Source organism: Pteropus medius, unplaced genomic scaffold, assembly GCF_902729225.1.
Source record: "Pteropus medius unplaced genomic scaffold, Ma_sr-lr_union100, whole genome shotgun sequence".
NCBI classification, from domain to species: Eukaryota; Metazoa; Chordata; class Mammalia; order Chiroptera; family Pteropodidae; genus Pteropus; species Pteropus medius.
This window is the reverse complement of record NW_024355109.1, coordinates 860,838-884,176: the sequence shown is the minus strand read 5'-3', so window position 1 is coordinate 884,176 and position 23,339 is coordinate 860,838. Positions and strand designations below refer to the sequence as shown.

General features: G+C 39.8%; 1 protein-coding gene, 1 long non-coding RNA gene and 1 pseudogene across 8 annotated transcripts in view; 2 read left to right on the top strand and 1 right to left on the bottom strand.

Annotated features, from left to right (window-relative positions):
• The window catches only part of RIPOR2 (RHO family interacting cell polarization regulator 2), a 173,264-nt gene that overhangs the window by 40,277 nt on the left and 109,648 nt on the right, over window positions 1-23,339 (bottom strand). For 6 of the 7 annotated variants that reach the window (XM_039857147.1, XM_039857151.1, XM_039857148.1 and 3 more), the window contains exons 2-7: window positions 11,106-11,232; window positions 7,998-8,153; window positions 7,201-7,279; window positions 5,725-5,748; window positions 4,562-4,615; window positions 674-823 (exon numbers count right to left, since the gene is read on the bottom strand). In XM_039857147.1, coding sequence (XP_039713081.1) covers window positions 674-823; window positions 4,562-4,615; window positions 5,725-5,748; window positions 7,201-7,279; window positions 7,998-8,153; window positions 11,106-11,232 — 590 coding nt within the window. Of the gene's footprint in view, window positions 1-673; window positions 824-4,561; window positions 4,616-5,724; window positions 5,749-7,200; window positions 7,280-7,997; window positions 8,154-11,105; window positions 11,233-12,249; window positions 13,306-23,339 lie in introns of those variants that run through there. The other variant, XM_039857149.1, reaches the window with a different exon arrangement.
• LOC120598364 (uncharacterized) lies at window positions 347-9,038 on the top strand. Its single transcript, XR_005651584.1, has 3 exons — window positions 347-413; window positions 616-854; window positions 8,675-9,038. It is a non-coding gene; the product is annotated as an uncharacterized LOC120598364 (long non-coding RNA).
• On the top strand, window positions 14,568-15,071 carry LOC120598360 (60S ribosomal protein L17-like; annotated as a pseudogene).

The following is a 23,339-nucleotide window of genomic DNA, read 5'->3' as shown; positions in this document are numbered from 1 at the left end:
GTATTAACCAGGACAGCTCAGTGTTCTTTGTCTCTTCTCCTTTAAGACAGAAGGGAAATTTCTTAACAATAAACTAATTGTAGGCAGGACGGTTAGTGACACCCGACATCCAGGGTGATCTTAACCACACCGTCTGTTCAACTTCTAGGGATAAAGCTCGATGAGACTATATACCAGAGAATTTGGAAGTACATTTAAATGATAAAAACCAGGGCACTGTGACTTCAGTCATTCACTGAAATTTTCGACAAGCATTTGTACTCCTCTTGTGCAGAGACTGCACAGGGCGGTGGGGGGCACGTGCAGAACTTTGAGGCTTGGTCAGTGAATGGCTTCATAGCGACTAACATCTCGTGGTTTTACAAGTGCGTGAACAGGCTTATTATAAGGCACCAAGGACGACTGCCCGACAGGTGACTCTCAGGGACTGACAAAGGCATATCCTCTGGTGTCCGGTGAAAGCTCTAAGAAAAATACAACCTATGAACCACCCAAGAGTCATTTTAAACAATTCTACTGACAGCCTCAAAAAAAAAAAAAGAAAAACAAATAGTAAAATGTATCTCTCTGAAGAGTAGAATGAGGTCACAGTTTGCCTTTCCTTGTTCCTGGCAGTTACCCACATTCGGAGCAGTCCAGATGGGGCCAGGCAGCTGAGCAGGTGAGCGCATACCTCTGTGTACTCTTTGTAGCTCCGGTGGACCTCTGAGAGACTCTCCCGGGCGGCCTTGCTGGCAGGGGACATTGCGAAGGCTTGCTTCATTTTGTTGGCACCATCTTGGAGGCGTCTTTGGATACAATAAGCTTCATAGAGCTCATCGACCTGCCAGGATCAAACAGGAAACACAAGGGAGGTAAGTCATGATCACACTTGAAAGAAGCTGCACAGGTCACTGTTAAGTGCTGAAGACATTCTCTTCTTGACCTCAATGAGGAGACTCTTGGAGAAGAGTCGTCTGTTCAGGCAGAGACCTATCTCTTTTGTTTTAGCCACTATGATCCATTTTCCACTTCAAAACAGATTTTGCTCTGAGCCTTCTTTTCCAATTACATAAGATGAAAATGAACTGAACTCGGGTGGATTGTGTGAGACAAGTATGGGAGCCTCCGATATAAGCAACACACACTGGAAGAGTTTATACAGTTTCACACCAAGGTGAAAACATAGTATATGAACCTATTATCACTGTATTTTAAGAGATAGTGTCACAAAGTGATATTTAAACATCCAGATTTAGCCTGAAAGAACTTCAGGCTATTTACCAAAAATGATTTTTGTGACGTTTTGCTTGGCTCAACAATAAAGAGAAAGTGAAATTAGGTTACTCTTACAATTAAGGTGAGGCGCAACTGTCGAAACTTATCAAACTGAACACTTAAGAACTGTGATAGTTTTTGCATGTAAATTATAACACAATTTAAAAAATAGATAGAAGCAATAGAAATGAACACTTTCCCTGTTATACCTCTACACTTATGCTTCTAAACAATCATATACCCTTTGCAAATGATGACTGATCACACTCTGTAGAAGTCTGATTATCACTTAATGTTTCTCAAGCAGTGATTCTTGATCGACCAACATATTTTGACACCCAGGAGACATTTGGCAATATCTGGAGACATTTTTCAGTGTCACAGCTGGGAGGCGCTACTGGCATTTAGTAGGTAGAGGCCGGGGATGCTGCTAAACTTCTATAATGCAGAGGATGGTCCCCCAACAACAAAGAATCATCTCTAAATATCAATAGTGCTGAAGCTGAGAAAACTTGTTCTAAAGTTATTCTCGATGGTGTTTATCTCTGCAGTCTTGTACTGTCATCAGTTATCAAAGCACTTGCCGTAGTTAACCATAGGAATTTTCAGGCAGATAAAAAGGACAACATCGCCAAGCATTAGCGGAAGCAGTTGAAACCCATGACTTCTGGGAGGCAGTTACCTACCTAGAACTACATGAAATTTTCATTTCAATACAAAATTTGTTTCCTCAAAAAGGAGGCTTAAACTGTAAAATCCAGAAGAAGGTGTGGATAAAGCTTGCATTGGAGAGGTTAAGATTTCCTTTTTGTCCTGAAGGCAAATTTTTGGCTGCTCACTGAATAGCATCACTACTACCTGTCAGAGCTGGATAATTTCCCATCGTTGCTTCCTCTATACAGATGATGACTGTACTTAGCTTAGAATATGAACATTAAGAGACTGAAAATTATTCTCTTGGTTAAAGGGTTCTTTGTTGCTCTTTAGTTCAACAATTCATTCCACTTTGCTGAGAGGAACTGCCAAACCAGGGAAAGAGGCTCGCCTTTGGGGTCGATGGATTTGTCTCTGATTAAGAGGATGGTCTAAGGCTCAAGTGGTGGCATATCCACTGATAATAGCTTTCGGTTGGTGATTGGCATAGAGGGTGGTTTTTATACTTTGAAACTAAGCTAAGATTCACCTGGTGAGCTTGTTAATGCTGGTGCTCAGACTCTGCTCTGAGATGCTGATTCAGTGGGTTAGGGCTGGGCCCAAAATCTGAAATTTTAAATAAACATTGCAAATTTTTCTGATGTGGGAGGTGCCCCACAAAACTTTTAGAAACACAAAAGGTGATATCTCTTTTGGTGCCTGCTAGACAGTGTCACCTCTATGGTGTGGCAGGCTGACCCTGCCTGACCATTTCCTGCTGGAACGAGTTAGTTCCTGACTGCAACCCCCATCCCAGGACTCTGTGGCTGACGTGGCAATCCAAAAACCCGCTTAAACGATTAAGCGGGTTTCCTTATAGTTTGGCGGTCAAATAATGTTCTCCTTATGTTCTACTTTTCCTTATATGGAATATCTATAGCTGTGTGGGAATGTGGAAGTACAAGGCTGTATGAAACTGCTCACTATGTTACAATCACGGCTCAGCTTTTGGATAAAAATCTGCTGAGCCAGTGCCGGCATCAATAAACACTGTTTCTTGCTTATAGCCTCAGTGTCCCATCTCTCTGTTCGAGAATCCTGCAACAATGGTTTCCTAGGAGATGGTCCTCAACACTCTGTCCACCACTGAAGATGCCAGAGTCTCTGAGATAATAATCCCCTCAACAAGGAAACTGTTCTCTCCACCACTGCTTTAGCCCTAAAGACTTCGTATATTGCTTTGCATTTAAAGAAAAGTTTAATCTTTATTTTCATTAAATATTAACCTATCTTAGCCAATGGAGTTAAACTTTAGGATAAAGGATAACTATGCATATATCTGAGCAGACACTGGCCCATCTTTAGGCAAGCATCTGGGTTACCTAAAAGTCAGCAGTGGCTCTCATCAAATAAATTAACTGATTCATTCAATTAAATATAATTTGTTAGGCATCGTGTATATATGGTGCTGCAAAGACAGTGCTAACAACCTTTAATAACCACTGGGATTGCCATATCTAACAATGATTAACACAGATGGATAAATACTGACTTTGTTTTCTTACTGTTTTTCAAACTAAACAGAGTAACTTGTCAAAGCTTGCCTGCCACATAAATACCTTCTAATGGATGTCATTGTTTTATTTATTGGGTTTAGCAGAAACAGGAGAAATTTCAGATTTGCCTAAGTAACAGGTATCTTTCAAAATGGGAATGTAGCATATACATACGAAATCATCACAGAATTTTAAAAGGAAAGGATCATCGAGATTGAATATATTCACCTTCCGGCCCCACTTCACAGAGTGCAAACCCAAGGTCCACATAGATGGTATAGCCCAGTAAATACATGGCAGAGCTGGGACTAGAACCTAAGGCTTCTGACTCCCAGTGGAGAGATCTGCTAAACCCTCCAGTCTCTCCACTTGGAAGAGAGGCTGATTAGTGTGAATGGGAACAGGAATTGTGACTGGTGTGATTTAGCTGCTCCCGAAGGGGAACTTTTTCTAGCTTGTACCAGTATCTCCTGTGTTCAAAATAAGGGGTGATAGTCTTGCTCCTCACTAGGCTTGCTGGACCATCCATGAGCTATCTGTGGGTCTCAAGGCTGGATGTCAGGGACCCTGACAAACTGGGGCATGTCCAGTGGGGCACTGCAGATGAAAAGGTACCTGGAAGCTATGCCACATGAAGAAGAGAAGGAATTAAGAACTTGAGAAAGATTTAAGGAAGTACTGACAGCTGTCTTTAAGTGCTTTAAAAGCCTTCGTGGAGACATTTATGGGGTACCATGTTGCTTGTGGACCAGACTGTGAAGTTAGGGAAGCATGACATTTTTTTGTAGAGTCAGTGTGGTTCAGTCTTATCTCTCACCAGACCATCCCAAGATGGTCGGCCCTCCACCAGGCATGCCGTGCACTACTGTGTGGGGAGTTCTCAGTCACTGTTATCGAAGTGAAGTAGAGTCATAGCTGTGCCAGATTACTAGGCTCCCCAATCTCATTTATTCAGCATCTTTACTGCCTGTTGGAAGACTTAATTGCTAACCAGCTTAGAACTCAATTCGATAACAAATTCTCCATAGACCAGATGCTATGCTCCAGCCAAAGATGTATTAATCAGTGAGAAAGAACTGAAAAACAGAGGCGAAGACAACAGGAAGTTCCATTACCTTACTAATGTGAAACTCCAGGCGTCTCATGTATCTTTCAATCGTTTTAATTTGCTGGAATTAAAAGAAGAAGTTTGAAAAAGTACAGCCATTTACAGTTCAATTGACCTAGATGTGTGAGAGTACCTTTATCATCTCATACTCAAAAATATGCTACCAGAAAAGGTTAAATATTTCCCTTCTCTTCCTATCTTTGTTGCTATTTTAGAGATTTCTAGCATCGATTTGAAAAGTATTTTTTAAAAATATTGAATAAGTATTCTGAGAGATGAACTTGAGTTAGTTGTTGGAACCTTATGTTTTGTATCAAAGGAGGCCTATCAAATGGGATGCACTGGATTTCTGGCAGGACAATATTATATTGGAGTGTAAGTAAATTCCTTCATAATAACATATTTCATCAGCTCGAAGATGAACTTTTTTCCTTCCACATTTTAGTGTCTCTGAAATTGAGGTGCATTTTACAATTGCTACTGCCTGTGCATGCTCAAAGATAATCACAGTTGTTTATGTGTCATCTCTTCATTTGAGTTATAAATATTATTATTACATGCATTAAATTTAATTATCCTTTCAAATGCCTGCAAACAGATTATACTGTGATTCAGCATTAAAGGTATTGTATATAGAGAAAGGCATGGAAAGAGACGGCATCATATATAACTAAGAAAAAAATTACATTTAGTAGGACTAAAAGAGTTTTGTCACTAAATATAAAACACAAATTTTAAGTGAAAAGAAAGAACTAAAGAACTGTGTCATAGTTTAATTGGAATCATGTTTTTCTTAGTGGCACATAAAAGAACGGTTTGTTTTCCAATCAAAGATGTCTTGATTTGATGATATATGACAGTTAATAATTAGAGAGAAGACAGGGAAGGATGTCCAAGCACTTGCAAAGTTCTTAAACTTCTCAGTACACTGAGAAACCTTACAACAAGGTGGCATTTTTACGAAAGTGACCTTAAACACGTTATTGGATCTGTAGATCATAGTACTTATTCATCAAACTCATTAGATAAAAGCTTGAACTTTCCTGAGATTAGAAAAATCATTAGTTCTCTAGGATCTTACTGTACCTAAGAGGGGGGCACTGGTCAAGGACACAGGGTATCTTTATTATTATTTTGTAGTAATTATCCCAATGCAGAACAATAACTTACCTTGTCTAGGTCATACAGCACACCCTAAAATAAAAAAAAAGGAATATCTAGATTAAAACATGTGTTCTTCAAAATTGTTACTGATATTAACAGAGAAATTTAGTCTGTATTTCTGCATGGTCAGTGAAATAATGATCAGTTTCGTAAAGTTCTCCTGGGTCCTTTGACATGTAAAGCTCCCGGTTATTTTAAATACCAGTAAAAGTACTTTTAAGAGTCCCTATTTATTTATACCCCATGTCTCTGGAATTCCACCGAGTCCTCTCTGCCCCTTGGGAGCACTAAGTCTTTCATAGCTTTGAGCTCTCCTTTCTTATACGTTGAGGGGCAGGCACATATACATTCGTGTTCATTCTTTAATTTTTAAAAAATAACTGGTATAACCATAAAATGTAGCAATGATATGTGTGTTAAAAACTACTTGCCTTCCTGTTTAAACATGTAAAATTGGTATTCAAGAAGAGTCCTTGAGGGTGGTAATACGCTTTTCACAAAATGTTTTTAAAGCAAGTTCATTTCCACAGTAGAATTGTGCTCACAGTACCACAGTAGAATTGGTACACTATTCCCACATCCCCCAAGGAAAGGCTTTTTGTGGAATATGCTAGATCCTAGTGGAAGCCTCTCCTACCACTTGCTATTATTCTCCAAGGAACAACACTGGCTGCCATTGAAGTGCTCAAGGGCATTCAAAAACTTTGAAGGCCATTTGGCAGGAGTTCCATGTAGAGGGGGGCCTTTATACTCTAACATTGTTCGAATGTAAAACCCTTAACTTCTATGAAGGTTGTAACCTCTAGGCTTTGAAAAGAACAGCAGTGTGCATGTTAGCCCATCTATCTATGGAAAGCTATACCTCCTGGGTATATGTAGACCCTCCCTGGGCTTTCTGATGCCCTGAAACATTAAGGTGTGTTATCATTTAGAACTGAACAAAATCATTTAAAATAGTGTATAAATTAGAAACACCTCCCTAACCAGACAAGTTGTCACAATTCATTAGAATAGAAGAAATTTGCAAGCACCTCAAACAATACAATGTGTAGTTGAACTGGCTCAAGGACTTCGCCAGCTTCTCCTAACAGTTACCTCTTGAGCTTCCCTTCCTTCTCCCATATCACTACCTTTTAATGTTTAAACTATCAGAGATAACAGTTCTGGATTCCAAATTATGTACTCATAATATGCTAGGGAAATTCCAACTTTTCATTTCCTTTTGTTATTCAAGGGAGGGAGTGATAAGGAGTGTGTTTTTTCTGATTATAAAGTTGATTTGTATAAACGTGCTTAGAAAATACTTAAATGTTTTAAGTATAAAGCATTAAAATACACAGCAGGAAGCAGATAGTACTTCACCCCTTGGATCTGCTCTTCTTGACGGTTCTTCCTCATTCCCATCCCCATCTAGTAGGAGAAGATACTTAGCCAAAAAAAAAAAAAATCATGTTAACATTCTGATGATTGGATGGTACCTACCAGGCGAGAGTTTCTTTTCATATCTTTTAATTGAGCTGTCAACTTGTCTAACTCTGTCTGGTGACCCTCCAGATATTCACTGCAAAGACAAGACAAGGTGTAATCATTAACTCTGTCAAGTGGAATCTGGTGATGTTGCCCTTCTGAAGGGGGATTAAGAGTCCGAACCTTGCTCTGTGGAGGGCAGAGTTGGGGAGAAGAGATGCTGTATTTCCCCAATCTCTCAACATTTTGAAAGCTTTAGCAATTGTATCTGACACTATCCAGCTGGTCAAACAGGAGAACACCTATGAGGCTGGAAGCCCAGAACAGAAGAACCAGTGGGGAAGGAAAGGCCAGACGACTATGGAGTCTGCCCTGGGCCTAGGCCCACAGAACTCTGTCTAGTTTAATATAATACCGACTGTAGATGTGTCATGACACATTGGGGAAGTTTTATTCTGGGTAAACAGTCCCTATAATATACTTGTGAAGGTTTCACAATCCTTCTTCAGCAGTCTTTTAAATAGACCTGCCTGCCCACCATGGTTTAAGCAGAAGGCAATGCCATACAGGTTTCCATACAAACACTACTATTTCAAGTCTCCTGCAATGTCACAGACACCAAGTAGAAACCCAACACATTTCACATTTTCTGGACTTTTTAAAGGCTTCCTTGATGATGGTGCAAGAATAAAATATCTAGTACAGAAACAGACATTTAGAAACGATCTCATAAGATTTCTTTTACCCGTCCCACCTCCCCAACATTTTAGAAAAGAAGAATGTTCAGTGCATTGTTAGTTTGATATTCTTACTTGAGTCCACTTTTCAAGGCCCTGTAGACCTCTTCCACTCTGTTAGGCTGAGGCTCTTTGGGAGGGCTGTTGTTTTTGTGTCCTAAATTGTGCATTTTCTTCAGTTTGGCCTGTGGCTTCTTGAGAGCAGAGGAATTTTCAATGAAGGAGTTACATCTATGGAAAGAGAAAAGAAAAGCAGAAATTTTGAGTCTAGGGCATCTAAAAAGATTTGACAAAATAAATGCCTTTTAATCATCTTGTGTTTGTATTTGTGTGTTTTGGGAAAGGTATATTAATAGATCTGAGCCATCCTACATTTAGTTTCTTGGTATTAGATTAAACTGCTGAAATCTGGAAGTTTTGCTGGGCAGAGGCTTCCCCAAGTCTAAGAAGGTAACGTGCTTCAGGTAACGTGCGCTCTGAGTGAAAACGTATCTTGCCATTGAAGTCAAGGACAAACTCTCCCAGGTGGAAATAATGAGCAGGCAAAAGGATATAAAGCAACTAAAAATATATGCAAATGAATACTTTTTTGATAACGGGCCATAAGCATGACAAATGGCTAATTTCTTATACTGTTAAAGTAAAGAAAAACACATAGAGTTGGACTGACAGCTTTTTCTTAAGCTTTATTTTTAATGCTGTAAATTATGTGTAGATATAACATAAAACTCAACATCTCTGTTTGGCAGAAGGCAGCCAGCAGTGGTGAGATGTGATACCTGATGATACCAAACTACTGATCTGACTAGGAGACCAAGAGGTCAAACCACTCTCTGACTCAGCTATCAACTATGACCTCTGAGTTGTCGGGTATGTGTTGTGCACCTTCCAGGTTAATTATTAGTTATTTTCTTCTGCTATCACTACGTGCATCATAGTGGACAATGCAGGTCAAAGCACATTAGGCCCCTCAGAGCATAAGACCTTTGTAATGTTAGAAAAACTGAAGACAAACTTTACCCCATGTTACCTATTTCACTACCTATGATTTCTTTCTTAGTTCTTCTAAGTCTTATTTTAGATGAGAAGAAATTCCAGGGAAACTACAAGACTAACTTTCCCATGTCTGAATGACATCTGCTCCCTGGGAGTCCATCTGCAAAGGCAGACTTTATACACTGCGTAACTTCATACCAAGCAGTCTCCCAAATCGGGATGCAATGAAAACGTGCTTCAAAAAGGGGTGGAATTTCAAACTGTATTACAAAGCTATTGCAATTAAAATAGTATAGCAGTGGCATAAAAACAGACACATAGCTCAATGGAACAGAACTGAGAGCCCAGAAGTAAATCTACGCAGATGTGGTCAATTACCACAATGGCGCCAGGAATATACAATGAGGAAGGATAGTCTCTTCAGTAAATGGCGTTGGGAAAACTGTTACTAAAGAATGAAGATTGCAAAAGAATAAAGCTTGGCTACTATCTTACACCATACGCAAAGATTAAATCAAAATTAAAGACTTGCACATAAGACCTGAAACCATAAGACTCCTAAAAGAAAACAAAGGCGGTAAACTGCTTGACACAGGTCTTGGCGATGATTTTTTTTGAATCTGACACCAAAAGTAAAAGCAACAAAAGCAAAAATAAACAAGTGGGACTACATCAAACTAAAAAGCTTCTGCACAGCAAAGAAAAACCATCAACGAAATAAAAAGGCAACCTATTGAATGGGAGAAAATATTTGCAAATCATGTACCTGATAAGGAGTTTATATCCATAATACATAATGAGCTCATACAACTCAATAGCAAAAAAGCAAACAATTTGATTAAAAAAGGGTAGACGACCTCAGTAGACATTTTCTCAAAGAAAACACAGAGATGGCCAACAGGTACATAAAAAGGTGCTCAACATCACTAATTGTCAGGGAAATGCAAACCAAAACCAAAGTGAGATAACCACCTCCCACCTGTTAGAATGGCCATTATCTTAAAGACAAGGAGTAACAAGTGTTGGAAAGGATGTGGAGAATAAGAAAACCCTTGTGTACTGTTGGTGGGAATATAAATTGGTACAGCCATTATGGAAAATAGTATGGCGATTCCTCAAAAAATTAAAAAGAGAACTCCCATATGAGCCAGGATTCCCACTTCTGGGTATTTGTTCAAAAATGAAAACAGTAACTTGAAGATCTAGGCACTATGTTCACTGCAGCATTGTTTAAACCAGCCAAGATATGTAAGCAACCTAAATGTCCATCAATGGATGAATAGATAAAGAAACTGTGGTGTGTATATACAATGAAACATGATTCAGCCATAAACAGAATGAAATCTTGCCATTTGTGACAACATGGATGAACCTTGAGGGCATTATACGAAGTGAGATAAGTCAGAGAAAGGCAAATACCTGTGATCTCTTATACAGGGAATCTAAACAAAACAAAAAACCTCAGAAACTCATAGATACGAAGAACAGACTGGTGGCTGCCAGAGGTGGGGGTGGGCAGTGGGCTAAATGGGTGAAGGAGGTCAAAAGGAAAAAAGAAAAAAAAAGGTAGCAATTCAAACAAGTAAGAAAAGGACAAGCATGTACGGTGTTGCAAAGGATATATAAAAAAAGCCTCTATCGTTCTCTAAGAAAAAATGCAAATATCCACCTCTGAAATAGGCAACAGACATGCCTTAACTGGTCATTCCCAAAATAAATACAAAGGAAAAAAGCTTATGAAAGGACATTTAACCTTATTAGAGATGACAAGATACTAGAAAAGATTTTTAGAAAATGCTTGGTTATCAATAAATGTGTGGAAAAAGCAAATCTGTTGTTGCTGGTTAGAGGATAAATGGGTTCTAATATGTGGAGGCACTTTGACAATACTTATCAAAAGACCTAAAAAAAAAGGTGGGGGATTAGGGGTAGGGGTAGGAAGAGCTATCCACATATATTGGTAGCTTATCCTAAGTCTTCAGCCATCTTTTTTGTAGGAGGAGTTCTAAATGATAGAAAAGAAACCACAGAACTTCATTTTGGTATATTACATCCTTTTCATCAAAGAGATTAAAATAACATGTGCGTGTGTTGACAAGGCCGCCTGCACACACTGATCCTCTTTATAGTGTTAAGGCTCACATCCTTCTCAAGCTGCATCCCAGGAAAGACCCACACACGACTTGCCTGGATCGCCGCTCCTGAAGGCCGCTGAACCCCGCGAATGACTGGCTTCTAATGATGCCATTGGGCCCTCCCGGGGAGGAGGACTGGGATCCTACCAACATGATTTCTGGGAGTCGGGCTGGTAGTCCTGAAAGACAGGGGCAAGATAATGGCAAATTATAGGCAGGTTCAGACAAAACACACTGAGCTTGTCAACAATGAGAAAAAGTGTGGCACGAGGTCAGATGAGGTGAGTCATGAGGCCGTTAGATGCTTGTAAAGCTTCTTTCTGCCACGTTCTTCCTAAGCCAAAGGGTTCAGCTCTCAGGTGAAGAAGAAAAGATACCTACCTCCTGAGATATAAATAAAAATAAGTTACACACAATTATCAGTCATGTTAGGACCCCTTCAGGGATTAAAAAAAAAGGTTCGACCATGCCTTCAAAAAACATGAAAACTTTTTAATATTTGCTTCCATTCAACAACAGCAAAAACAAAGAAATAGGCCAAGTCAAAGTTTCAGCCAGGTCCTGCATCGCAATGAAAACACAGTCAGGTCGTAGGGTACAATTCTACACTTAGAAGTCATAAAACTAAAAACATGAGGTTTCTTTAGAGATGAACTTACTTAAACTTTTTCTCCCTTTCTCTGCCCTTATGTATCCTTGGAAAGATAGATCATGTCGCTATTGTGGCAGTGGAAAATAAGAAGAGAGCTCTCACGAATGCAGTGATAATCTAGGTTAAAAACCCCAGAGAAGAGACAAGAAAGGAAAATGCAGCAAAAAGCGTACCCCAGTTCAGTCACTTGCTCTCTTCCCTAAAATCTTAACACGACTGACCAAGATACACTATCAAACACAACTTCAGCTGGACAGAAGCCCCAGGTTATTTCCCCTAGAGTAGTGGTCCCCAATCTTTTTGGCACTGGGGACTGGTGCTCCTATGAGAATCTAATGCCTGATGATCTGAGGTGGAGCTGAGGCTGTGATGCTAGTGCTGGGGAGTGGCTACAAATACAGGTATGTTTTGCTGGCTAGCCCACCACTCACCTCCTGCTGTGAGGCCCGGTTCCTAACAGGCCATGGACTGGTACCAGTCCTTGGCCCGGGGGTTGGGAACCCCTGCTCTAGGGGACTGCCCTAGGAAGAGTCAGAGCACATACCATTGTCTTGGCAGGTGACCTCAGTCCAGAGAAGGGGAGGGCTTGCAGGAGAAAGGGGAGGCAGCTACAGTCCAGATTGAAGACTTCCAAAGTGATCAGACAGCACGTTGGTGAGTTCAAAGGGCATCAACAATTGCCCTTTAAAGACCCAGCCAGCAAGAAAAGCTGAGAAACGACAGCAGCAGAATTCTGGTAGTCCATCCGGAAGCGATGAAGAGCCACCTTCACTAGACCCCACTCAAAGCTATTCAAAGTGGCTCTGCAAAGGGAGGAGGTCCGAGTGAGTCCTTTCCCAGAGAGGACAAGTGGCCTCCTTCCCCATGCCGCTGCAGGGCTTTAAGTCCCCTCCCTCCCTTCTCACTTCCCTCCCCACTCCCTCCAGAAGAAAGCAGCTCTGAGGTTTCTATGCATTCTTGTAGGGGACAGGTGCTGACTCACTGGCCATAGGCGACAGGCTTGCTCTTTCCTCTGGGTAGGACAGGAATCCCACCCCATCCAGTGTGGATAGGGTAGGAGTGTGGGGAGGAAGGGTAGCTTAAGTTTTGGAGCATTCTCTAGAAGTTTTAAGGTAATAAAGTAGAAGTATGTACATGCAGTAAAATTATTATCCAGTGTGGGTGGGGGGCGGGTGGGAATGGCAAGATAAAAATGCAGTTGCAAATAAGGCTCTCTGGTTACTTCTCCCCACTCCCAAACCTCAAAAATAACCACAATTCACTTAAATCTTTAGTGAGGTTCTCCTAAATGCTCTGCTGCTTACTAAAGGAAAATACTTATATTTGTGCCTTGCTATCTTTGTGTCGCATGCAAACTTGTAATATCAAGAAAACACCATAGTTCATATTCTTTCTGTGCTCAATAATTATATAACCAAAACCTGACATTAAAGTCTCAATTTGGAAAATTTTATTAGTATTGTATCTCACTTTCTACGTTATTGTTCAATAGGTCTACTACATATTGGAACTCTTCGATCACAGGAAAGACAAAATATTTGAAATATTTTAACTGTATGATTGTCTTGAATTTCTAGAAAACATATTTTTTAAATCAAAAGCTTTTTTCCCCCCCCTCTAATCCATTGGATCACTAGTTTCGACTCCATCAGTGGGTACTGATGACCAGCTCCCACTCCCAGGCATTCTGATTTAATTACTATGGAATTTGACCTGGCTATTGGGATTTCTAAAAGATCTCCAGGTGATTCTGATGCTCAGCAAAGAAAAAAAATGATGCTGAGTTGGTTGACACTTTTAAACTTTAGGTAAAATAATCTGCTACAATTTCTCAAATCCAACTTTTAAAATATCCTATTCTGTCGTAAATAAGCCTGTTTTTGCAAAGTTTAATGTTTTGTTAAATTATTCAAACACGAGAGAGTAAAACACATGAGCCAGATTGTGCAATAATTTTTCTTCTTTTTCTGTAATAGGTAAGAAAGCTTCTTGAGAACAAAACAAAAGTCAGTCCTGGATTCTAAGATTGTAAAATGCTTTGGGGTGAGTAAAACCTCAGAAGCTTTTCATTATTTACACGTTGAATGGATGACCACTAGGAACGTGTCTGGGTAAGCGTTTTTAATGTTCTGTTTTCTTTTTGGTCTTAGAAATGATGATTATCAGTCAGGAAAGAATTTGGAGAAGAGCTGGTTTACGCTGAGATCTCTATCCTGCTGTCAACTGCCCTAAAGGCTGACGCAGGGCCCAAAGAGAGTCATAAAACAAGTGTGCAAGCCCGCTCCCCATGGGAAGTTAGGGTCTTGGAGAAAGGAAGGAGTAGGCTGGGATGGAGTAGAGCTCAGGTATCAGGGACAAGAGCATATAAAACACCTCCCCACCTCTAACTCTGAAATGGGGGAGGGGAGTACTTTGCTGCTAGTCCTCCAGCTTCCTCAGCCCTTCCCCAGTTCCAAGTTCTTTTGCAACATTCTGTGATCATCTTTTTGAGGACTCCACTCCCACCTCTTGGCACCCTAAGTCTTCAGGCAGCTCCCTGGCTTCCTAGAAGCCCCACAGACCTGATCTTTACTCATCTTCCAGCAAAACCTCCACGGAAGCCACAATACTCATTTTCAAGCTTTAAGGACTTAGAACCAGTTACCCCCACCAGATTCATTTGCATTTTAATTGCAGATGCTCTTTGGGACCAAAAGCCTTCACCTAAAGAAAGGACTACAGCTCCTCTTCCCGTAAGTAAGTGGCCTGAGATGTCCTTCAAAAACTGTTCCCTATTTACTTGACCCAGAAAACCTCACGAAATCACACAAATCAAGAGGTTCAAATCTTTGTGCTCACTTTAAGAACACTTGTGTAACTGCCCAGGCCATCAAGAGTATGTATATCTGAAAATCCACCAAGTATCTGAAGGATGTCACTTTACAGAAGCAATGTGTGCCATTCTGTCATTACAACGGTGGAGTTGGTCAGTGTGCCCAGGCCAAACAATGGGGCTGGACACAGGGTCGGTGGCTTAAAAAGAATGCTGAATTTTTGCTGCACATGCTTAAAAATGCAGAGAGTAGTGCTGAACTTAAGGGTTTAGATGTAGATTCTCTGGTCACTTCTGGTCGCTGAGCACATCCAGGTGAATCAAGCTCCCAAGATGTGGCACAGAACTTAGAGAGCTCGTGGGTGGGTTAACCCCTCCTACATGAGCTCTCCCTGCCACACTGAGATGATCCTTACTGAAAAAGAGCAAATTGTTCCTAAACCAGAAGAGGAAGTTGCACAGAAGAAAAAGATATCCCAGAAGAAAACTGAAGAAACAAAAACTTATGGCCCAGGAGTAAATTTAGCATCAAAAAATGCTAATAAAAGTAAAAACATAAACAAATAAATAAAGAAAGGACTACAGTAGAACTGCAGTATCTCTGGTGGTAGAGGGCGTGTAAGGTGGTACCCGAAGTTTGCAGGACAATTTGGCAATATCAATTTAAAATGTAAAAGATTATTGATTCTTTAAGGCATCACAGCTACTCTTTGGTATATCCTGTAGAGTTAAACTCAAGTTCACAAAGGCACACAGAGGGATGTTCATGACAGGCAACATTATAGGGAAAGTGGAAATGATACATTAATTGTTACAGAAATGGCTAATACATTATGACATAACCATGGGATAGAATAGTGTGTAGCAGTTAAAAATAATATGCCCATATAGAAAGACCCCCAGGACAAACTACAAACAAAACAGAGTACGATGTCAACATGTTTAAAAAAAAAAAAATATATATATATATATATATACACACATGGTCCATGAATAGAAAAGTTCTAAAAGTATACACTGACAGACTCTCTGCAGAGATGGGAATGAGTGGTGGTAAAAATGTATTCATTTTTACTAAAGAAATGTATTTATGTATTATTTGTATGATGCAAAATTATTTTTTGAAATTGCAATCATATGGAGTTGTCCAGAATTGGGACTGGGGAGGAGAGAGAGCTTACAAACAAGATCATATAAGTCTGTTGGGTAACCACAGTATTTATAAAGTTTTTATAAGTCTTGCAGAGGAGAAATAAGATTTCTAAGATATAATGTATTGGGTTTTATAAGCTCTGATTATACCAGAACAATTCTGAAGTCCTTATGAGTTCTGAGCTTTGTACTGACTTCTTTATTTTCATCTGCAAAACTTCAGACGAAAGATCTTGGATGGATCTTGAGATTATCATGTTAAGCAAAATAAGTCAGATAGAAAGGTTGAGAACCATGTGATTTTACTTGTATGTGAAATATAAAACTGAAAGCAACAAACTAATAAGACAAACAAATAGAGATTCATGGACACAGACAATAGTTTAGTGGTTACCATAGGGAAAGAGGGAGAGGTAGATAAGGGTGAAGGGGGTCAAATATATGATGACAGAAGGAAATTTGACTTTGGGTGGTGGACACACAATGCAATATACATATGACGTATTATTGAATTGCACACTTGAAACCTATATAATTTTACAAACCAATAAAATTAATTTAAAAAAATATCATGCTAAGCGAAATAAGTCAGATGGAAAAAGCCAAGAACCATATGATTTCACTCATATATGGGATATAAAACTGAAAGCAACAAATGAATGAACAAGACAAACAAAAACTCACAGACACAGACAACAGTATGGTGGTTGTGAGAGGGAAAGGAGGGTCGGGGGAGGCAGAAGAAGGTAAAGGGGGTCAAATGTATGGTGACGGAAGGAGACCTGACTTTGGGTGGTGAACACACAATGAGATAAAAAATCTTTTAGAGAGATGACTGTACTCCCGGGAGTATGCACCGTGCCCAACATGTTGCTAAGGCTCCCCAGATGCTGCATCTGCAAATCAAAAAATTCCACATAAAACAACAAATTCTTCTTTGGATGTGCTACTTGAAACTGCCGGGGCTCTGAAAAATGTTTCCTGTCTCCAAATGATTGACTCCTTACCTGGTCTTTCTGAAAATGCCAGCAAGACTAACCTTTGTTTTTATGCATAAAGTCCTAGAAAGGTTTTCAGTCTTAAGCAAACGGTGGAGCTGCTCTGGTTTGTTCCTCACTTTGCCTTGTCCCAGGAGGCCCCGGCTATCCCACCAGGCATCCACCCCACCCAGCCACTCTCACGACCCATGGGAAGAAGGGAATCTTTCTGGGAAAGTCCCAAGCACCTTGACTAAGAGATGAACAAACTGTTTCGGAGCTGAGCCTCTTTGTACAGAAGCGAGAAAGCCACAGTTGTTTTTCTTCTTGATTCTTCTTCCTATAGTGAAAACCGCTGCTTTCTTCCCTGCTCTGCAGTGCTAGGATGCAACTAAACATGTGCCAGGGTCTTTTGAAATTAGAACAAGCATAGAATTTTACATATTCTGTATAACATGGTAACACAGGACCTGACCTGAAGCTCTTGATTCTGTTTAAATGAGAAGGTAGCTCTTCAAAACAATAGGCAGGTTTTGGAGAAGAGCCCCGAGCCTGGAGAGCAGAGTCTGGAGATGGGGCTGACAACATGAGATCGAGGGATCCAGAGCTCCCCTTTTACCCACCGGATCTCATGCACTGTTTGGACCAGAAATAAAAGGTGCAACATGAGTGCAATTCAGAGGGGGAAGCAGCCAGCTACCTGGAGAATCTAGCAATAAGATGACGTAAGAATAAATGAATGAGTAGTAGAAGTCAACCTCGGAGGGTTACTGGCAGGATGGGTGATAAAAGTCATTGTCACAGAGTAGACACAGGCAGCAGGCCATAAAGTGCAGCCCATGGAAATGCTGCCTGTACAGGTAGTAAAAGTGGAAGAAAAATGTTTGGAAAGTTCCGTCTAGGTGACGGTTCTATTTCCCGTTATATATTATACAAACTGGTATCCTGGCTTATGCTTTCCTGTGAGTTGGCTTAGCCTGAGTGATCAAGCCTGTCTCCCCAAATTTGAACAACTCCTATAGGGGACCCATAAGGTTAGGTGTGCTAAGAAAAGGGCCCAGTGACAGGCCGACCTCCTTCAACACCTGTCAGGCACGAATCTTCAAACTGACTGGTGCAGAGTGGAAGTGCTGAAGGCATCAATTAACCTAGAAAGTAACTGGACAAACCATCTAGTCAGCTAGAAGGAATGCCAGTACTGATTGTTAGAGCTAAGTACCCTGAAATCGGAATCATTAGATTATTTTTAGTTTATCCAAGCATAAAAGCATTCTTCTGTATTAGGAAATTACAGAAAAGTAGAAAGAAGGCAGGGCAGGGAGGGGAAGAGAAGAACCATACTGTTTCTGTCACCCAAAGACACCACCACGATAATTTTGGTACATATCACTGTCTTCAATTCTTTCCTTCCCATTTAAAACATGATAATTTTGAGCATGTTGCATGCTAAATTTTGTATCCTGCTTTTTCCATTAGATTCTTTTTTTAGAGCTATGCTGAGGGGTTTATAAATTAGCTTTTTTCTTAAGCTATTTTTAAAAGGGTATTTAGGTCTCTCCCAGATTCCATGTGCTCCTCTGGATAATAAAAGAAAATCCAACCAGCCCACATCAGATATGCTTTCGATTTCTGATGTTAAGATGTGGCCAAAGGCAAGGTGAACCACTGAGAGGATGGTACGAAGGTTTCTCTTTAGGAAACGAGGGAGCATATCCGCATGTGTACAGACTTGAGTTGCAGGACTCAAACACCATGAATTTAAAAACAACACAATAGCTGGACATCATTGCCCTAACTCCTGTAGAGTAAGGTTTTTATGGTGTTTTCCTCTTTTTACTTAACCAAATCCTCTAAGAAAAATAAGGAATTCTGGACGATCCCTGTCAATGATAAAAAATATAAGAGACATCTGTGATTTTTGAATAAAGATAGTAAGGATATCTTAGTTCTTGCTAAAGCTTTTCTCATGAGGGGAGAATGTTGACTTAAAAACCAATAGTTGCCATAGTTACAAAGCTATGCTACTCCCACAAGTTAGACTGAGACCAACCGTGTGAGATAAGGCAATGACCAGTAGGTAAACTGGCAGGCTGCTGGGGTGACGTGCTGGCAAAAATAAAAAATTCTATAATCAATTCAAGTGCTTCTGATGCCAAGGATAAGAGCTGGCAGAGGAGCATGACAGAACCCCCTTTTTTTGGTGGAGTGTGTGTTAGAAGTGTTCTAAAACTTTGCAATAATGATTGCACAGCTGTATACATTTACTAAAACTAAAACTGTACACTTAAGATTAGCACATTTTATGGTAGGTGAATTTTACACCAATAAAGCTATTAAAATCACTATCAATTTCTAGAAAGAGTCATCATTCCTTCTGCAAGAGTGAGTGCCAAGAAATTGGGACTTGAAAAGGAAAAGCTGAATCAGTAAGCAACTACCTGAGAGTTAAATGCTTTTGTGACTTGATCCTTTCCCCCAGTGAGGCCACGTGAGATGCAGGACGCCAGCCCTGCTTCGCTTTCTGAGTCATTTCTTCCAGCCTCGTTTGTGTTCCTTCACTGTCCTCTCCTGTCAGTGCCATCCTGTTTATGCTCCCCACAACTTGGTCGATAGTAGAAGTATAATTCAGTTGTCTGATAGAGACATGTGGGCCAGATGTAAATAGCCTGCTAGGCTACATGACCATTTAAGATGAATCCTAAAAATAGGTGTCTGCTTATTATATGGTTGCAAGGTACCTATTACAGAACAGTTGACTAATCTTTAAAAAAAAGTAGATGTACTCAAGTCATTGGCTATTTTTTTTATGTACTGCTTTAAAATAAGTCAAGGCAATGCTAATATTTGCTTTTCAGTTGTCAACATTGTTTGCTAACCAAATGATAAATGCACACATGATACCTAACACTGATTGACAAAGACAAGTAATGTGCATGGATGAAAAAATTTATAGTACAACTCAATACAGCCTTGCTCCTCTCAAGGAAATAGAAGAACCAAGATGGCCTTTTGGGCAAATACTAAACTTGCTGAACCTCCACTTGGTATCTGTAGAATGAGAGTAGCATTTCCTCCCCATTTTAACAGACACACATTGTAAGGTTCAACTGAGATCAAATCATTATTCAACCCTACCATCACAAGGCCACTTGGACATTTTCTAACCTGACTTCCCATCAACCCCATGGATGGCAGGACTTCTGCTGAAAAACATACATGAAATAAAGAAATGCTTTACAAAAGGTAAAGTGCTTGAGAAACACAAAGATTGTAGTAATGAAGATTTAGGTTCAACTAACTTAGAAGTAAAGGAAGAAACTCATTTTCAGATCTCTGGAGACTGATATAGATGGTTCTCTTTCCACACTTCCTAAGACTCCACCAATCAACACATAATTATTAGGTATATATTATATGCTTGACATTAGCAGGATGCTACATGCAGTCCAAGATCCAAAGGGAACCAAAGACTAATCCCTGCTTTAAACAGTTGTAATAATTTCATTAACGAAGATGATATGACTGTACCTAAGCAGATGGGAGACAATTTGTGATGTGAGAAATAATAGAGAGACATTTTAAGTGGTACCTATTCCTCAGTGCTCCAAGGAAAGCAGCAGAGAGGACAGGAATGTGGACTCTCGAGTCAGACAAACCTAGGCTCCATTTGGGTTCCATCATCTACAGCTGTTTGAACTTATGCACATTACTTAACTTCTCCGAATCCCCATCTCCTCATTTTACTGCAGAGGATTTTTGTGAGGTGCAAATGAGATAATACACACAATGCCTGGCATGCTGTAAGTTAGCTTTGAATAATAATTTAGAATAATAGAATTCTCTAAAAAGAGAAGAAAAACGAGACAGGAGAAGCCAGAAAGTTTTAAAGAAGAAGAAAAAATTGGCTACATCCAGAAGAATGGGTGTGATCTGAACAGGTCAAATTGAGAGAAGTGGGAAACTTGCATCTTTTTAAAGATAGCAATTTTTAGATAATTAAAAATCTGAACTCCTTTAAACACTGATAAGGACTAAAACATAGGTACTTTGAGAACCCAGTTCAAAAGTCGATTTAAAAAAAAAATACTTGATTTTGAAATAATTTGAAGCTTACAAAAAAGTTGCAAGAAAGTATAAAAAGCTCTCATTTATCCTTGACCCAGGTTCACCGTTTGTTGACATTTGTCACATTTTACTTTGTCATCTTCCCTTATTATTTAATAGTATGCATATTATTTTCTGAATCATCTGAAAGCAATTTGCATAATCACTTATGTATACATATTTGCTCTTCCTCTTTAAGCAATTTGCAAATATGATGCAAATTTACTCTTAAACTCATCAATGTGTATTTCCTAAGTACATGGGTATTCATCTACATAACCTCAATACAATTACCACTATTGGGAAATTTAACATCAATACTATTTTCTCATGCACAGACCTTATTCAAATTTCATCAGTTGTCTCAATCATGTTCTGTATCTTGTCTCTCTGCCCCATTCTAGGAGCTCCTGCCACACGTCTTTAGTCTCATTTATCTGCAACGGTTCCTTGGCCTTTCACAGCACGACATTTTTATAGAGTACAGATCAGCTATTTTATAGAGTGATCCTTGGTCTAGGTTTGTCTGATGCTGTCTCGTAATGAGATTCATGCCATGCATTTTTGGCAGTGACGTCGCATAAGTGCCATTATTGTCCTTTTCAAGGCATTGCATCGGAAGACACAAGCAGTCACTTGGTTACATCACTGGTGATGTTAACTTTCCTCACTTGGTTAAGGTGCTGTTGGCCAGTTTCTCCCTTGGAAAGTTACCATTTTTGCCTTTCTAATTGATATGTGGTTGGTAAGAAAGTACTTTGAAGCTATGCAAATATCTTGTTTCTTTAATCCAGGAGTTTTAGCATCTGTTGATGATTCTTGCCCAAATCGATTATTACTATGATGGTGGCAAAATGCTACTCTTTGAAAACAATCATTTTTTTCTATTTTAAGAAAGCTTTTCTCAATCCTTTTATTTTTTTGTTTATTTCTTTATTGTCAGGATTGTCAGGTGGACTCATAGATTCTTATTTTATACAATGGGTTTAATCCCTTACTATCATTTGCTGCAAAAGCCAACTGTTTCTTTTTCTTTTTTAAAAAAATTTTAAATTTAAATCAGTAATTTTTGAATAGGTGACATATCCTTTGGTATACAGAAGTAGTACACATATAAAATGATAATTCAAAATGTCAAAAGTGTACAGTAGGTGACAATGGCACTTTACTTCAGTGATATTTTTCCCAAGAACTCTTAACCCCAGTCCAGTCATGAGAAAAGCATTGGACCGACTCAAAGTGAGGGAGATTCTACAAGATATCAGACCAGGACTCCTCAAAACTGTCCAGGTGATCAAAAACAAAGAAAGAGGAGCCTAAGGAGACATGACTGAATGCAATGTGGTACCCTGGATGGGATTCTGGGGCAAAGAAAGGACATTAGGTAAAAACTATGGAAACCTGAATGAAGTATAGACTTTAGTTAATAATAATATATCAGTACTGGCTCATTAGTTATATTAATGTAAGACCTTAACAATAGGGGAAACTGGGTTGGGAGTATGTGGGAACTCTCAACTGTCTGCAACTTTTCTGTAGACCTAAATGATTCTAAAATAAAACACTGATTTTTAGAAAAGTGTAGAGTGTATGGCGTGTCCCTCCTACCCTTTCCCCAAGCTGCAGAGTTCTCTTTCCCAGAGGAATCAGTGAGGGTCTCATGTATTGCTCTGTCTTTAAAGAAGGCCTTTAAACCCAAATACTTAATTACCTATCTGTTCTCATAACTCATCACTTTATAGGAAGGAAATGAGGATGTTCTCATTAGGAATTGAGTTCCACAGCATCTTAGAAATAATTACAAGCTCATCTGTATTCAGAGCTTCAAAGTAACCAAATGCCTTCTTCTCTCGGAATGTAGCCCGATCTCTGCTCCCTTCAGGGATGCGCGCCTGCTCCAAAGCCCTTTTAACCCCTGAACATCGAGTTCCAACCTTCCGCCAAACCCTCCTGGATTCATCAGTGATGCTGCCTTTCTTGTCCTAAGTAACCAGATCCACTCCTTGTCAGTGACCATGATTCCAGAGTGTCACTTGTCCGAGAATTATAAAATAAAGACTTTTATTGGTTTTCCATCATCCACACCCTCTGCACGTATATATCCTTCATAGTGGCCACCTTGGAGTGTGGCCAAGGAACCGTCCACACCAAATTCATCTGGGATATGGTTTAACAATGCAGACACTGAACTCACCAGACCAACTAATGCAGACCTGTGGGAGCAAGACTCACACATGTGGTGTTAAACAAGAAGCGCATGAAAGCATAAGAACTTCTGCAGGACCAGTAGTTTCCAAAATAGATTCGCAAAGCATCCCAGAGATCTGTGGCTAGGGCAGGGATGGCCCTCCATTTATTTGAACAGTTGTTTTATAGCTTATACTTGTCCACAAAATTCCATTTGTACAAAAAGACTGAACACTTTGGAAACCATCGCCTTTGCTGCTGTGAGTCTAGGCCAGGTCTGTCATCATTTGTGCGGTTCCTAGAATACATGCCATATATGGACGGAGATGAGGCGAAGCTAGAGGTGGAGGGAGACGCCATTTTGGGACACCACCAAGGCAAGCCAGGCACCTCCCTGGGCAC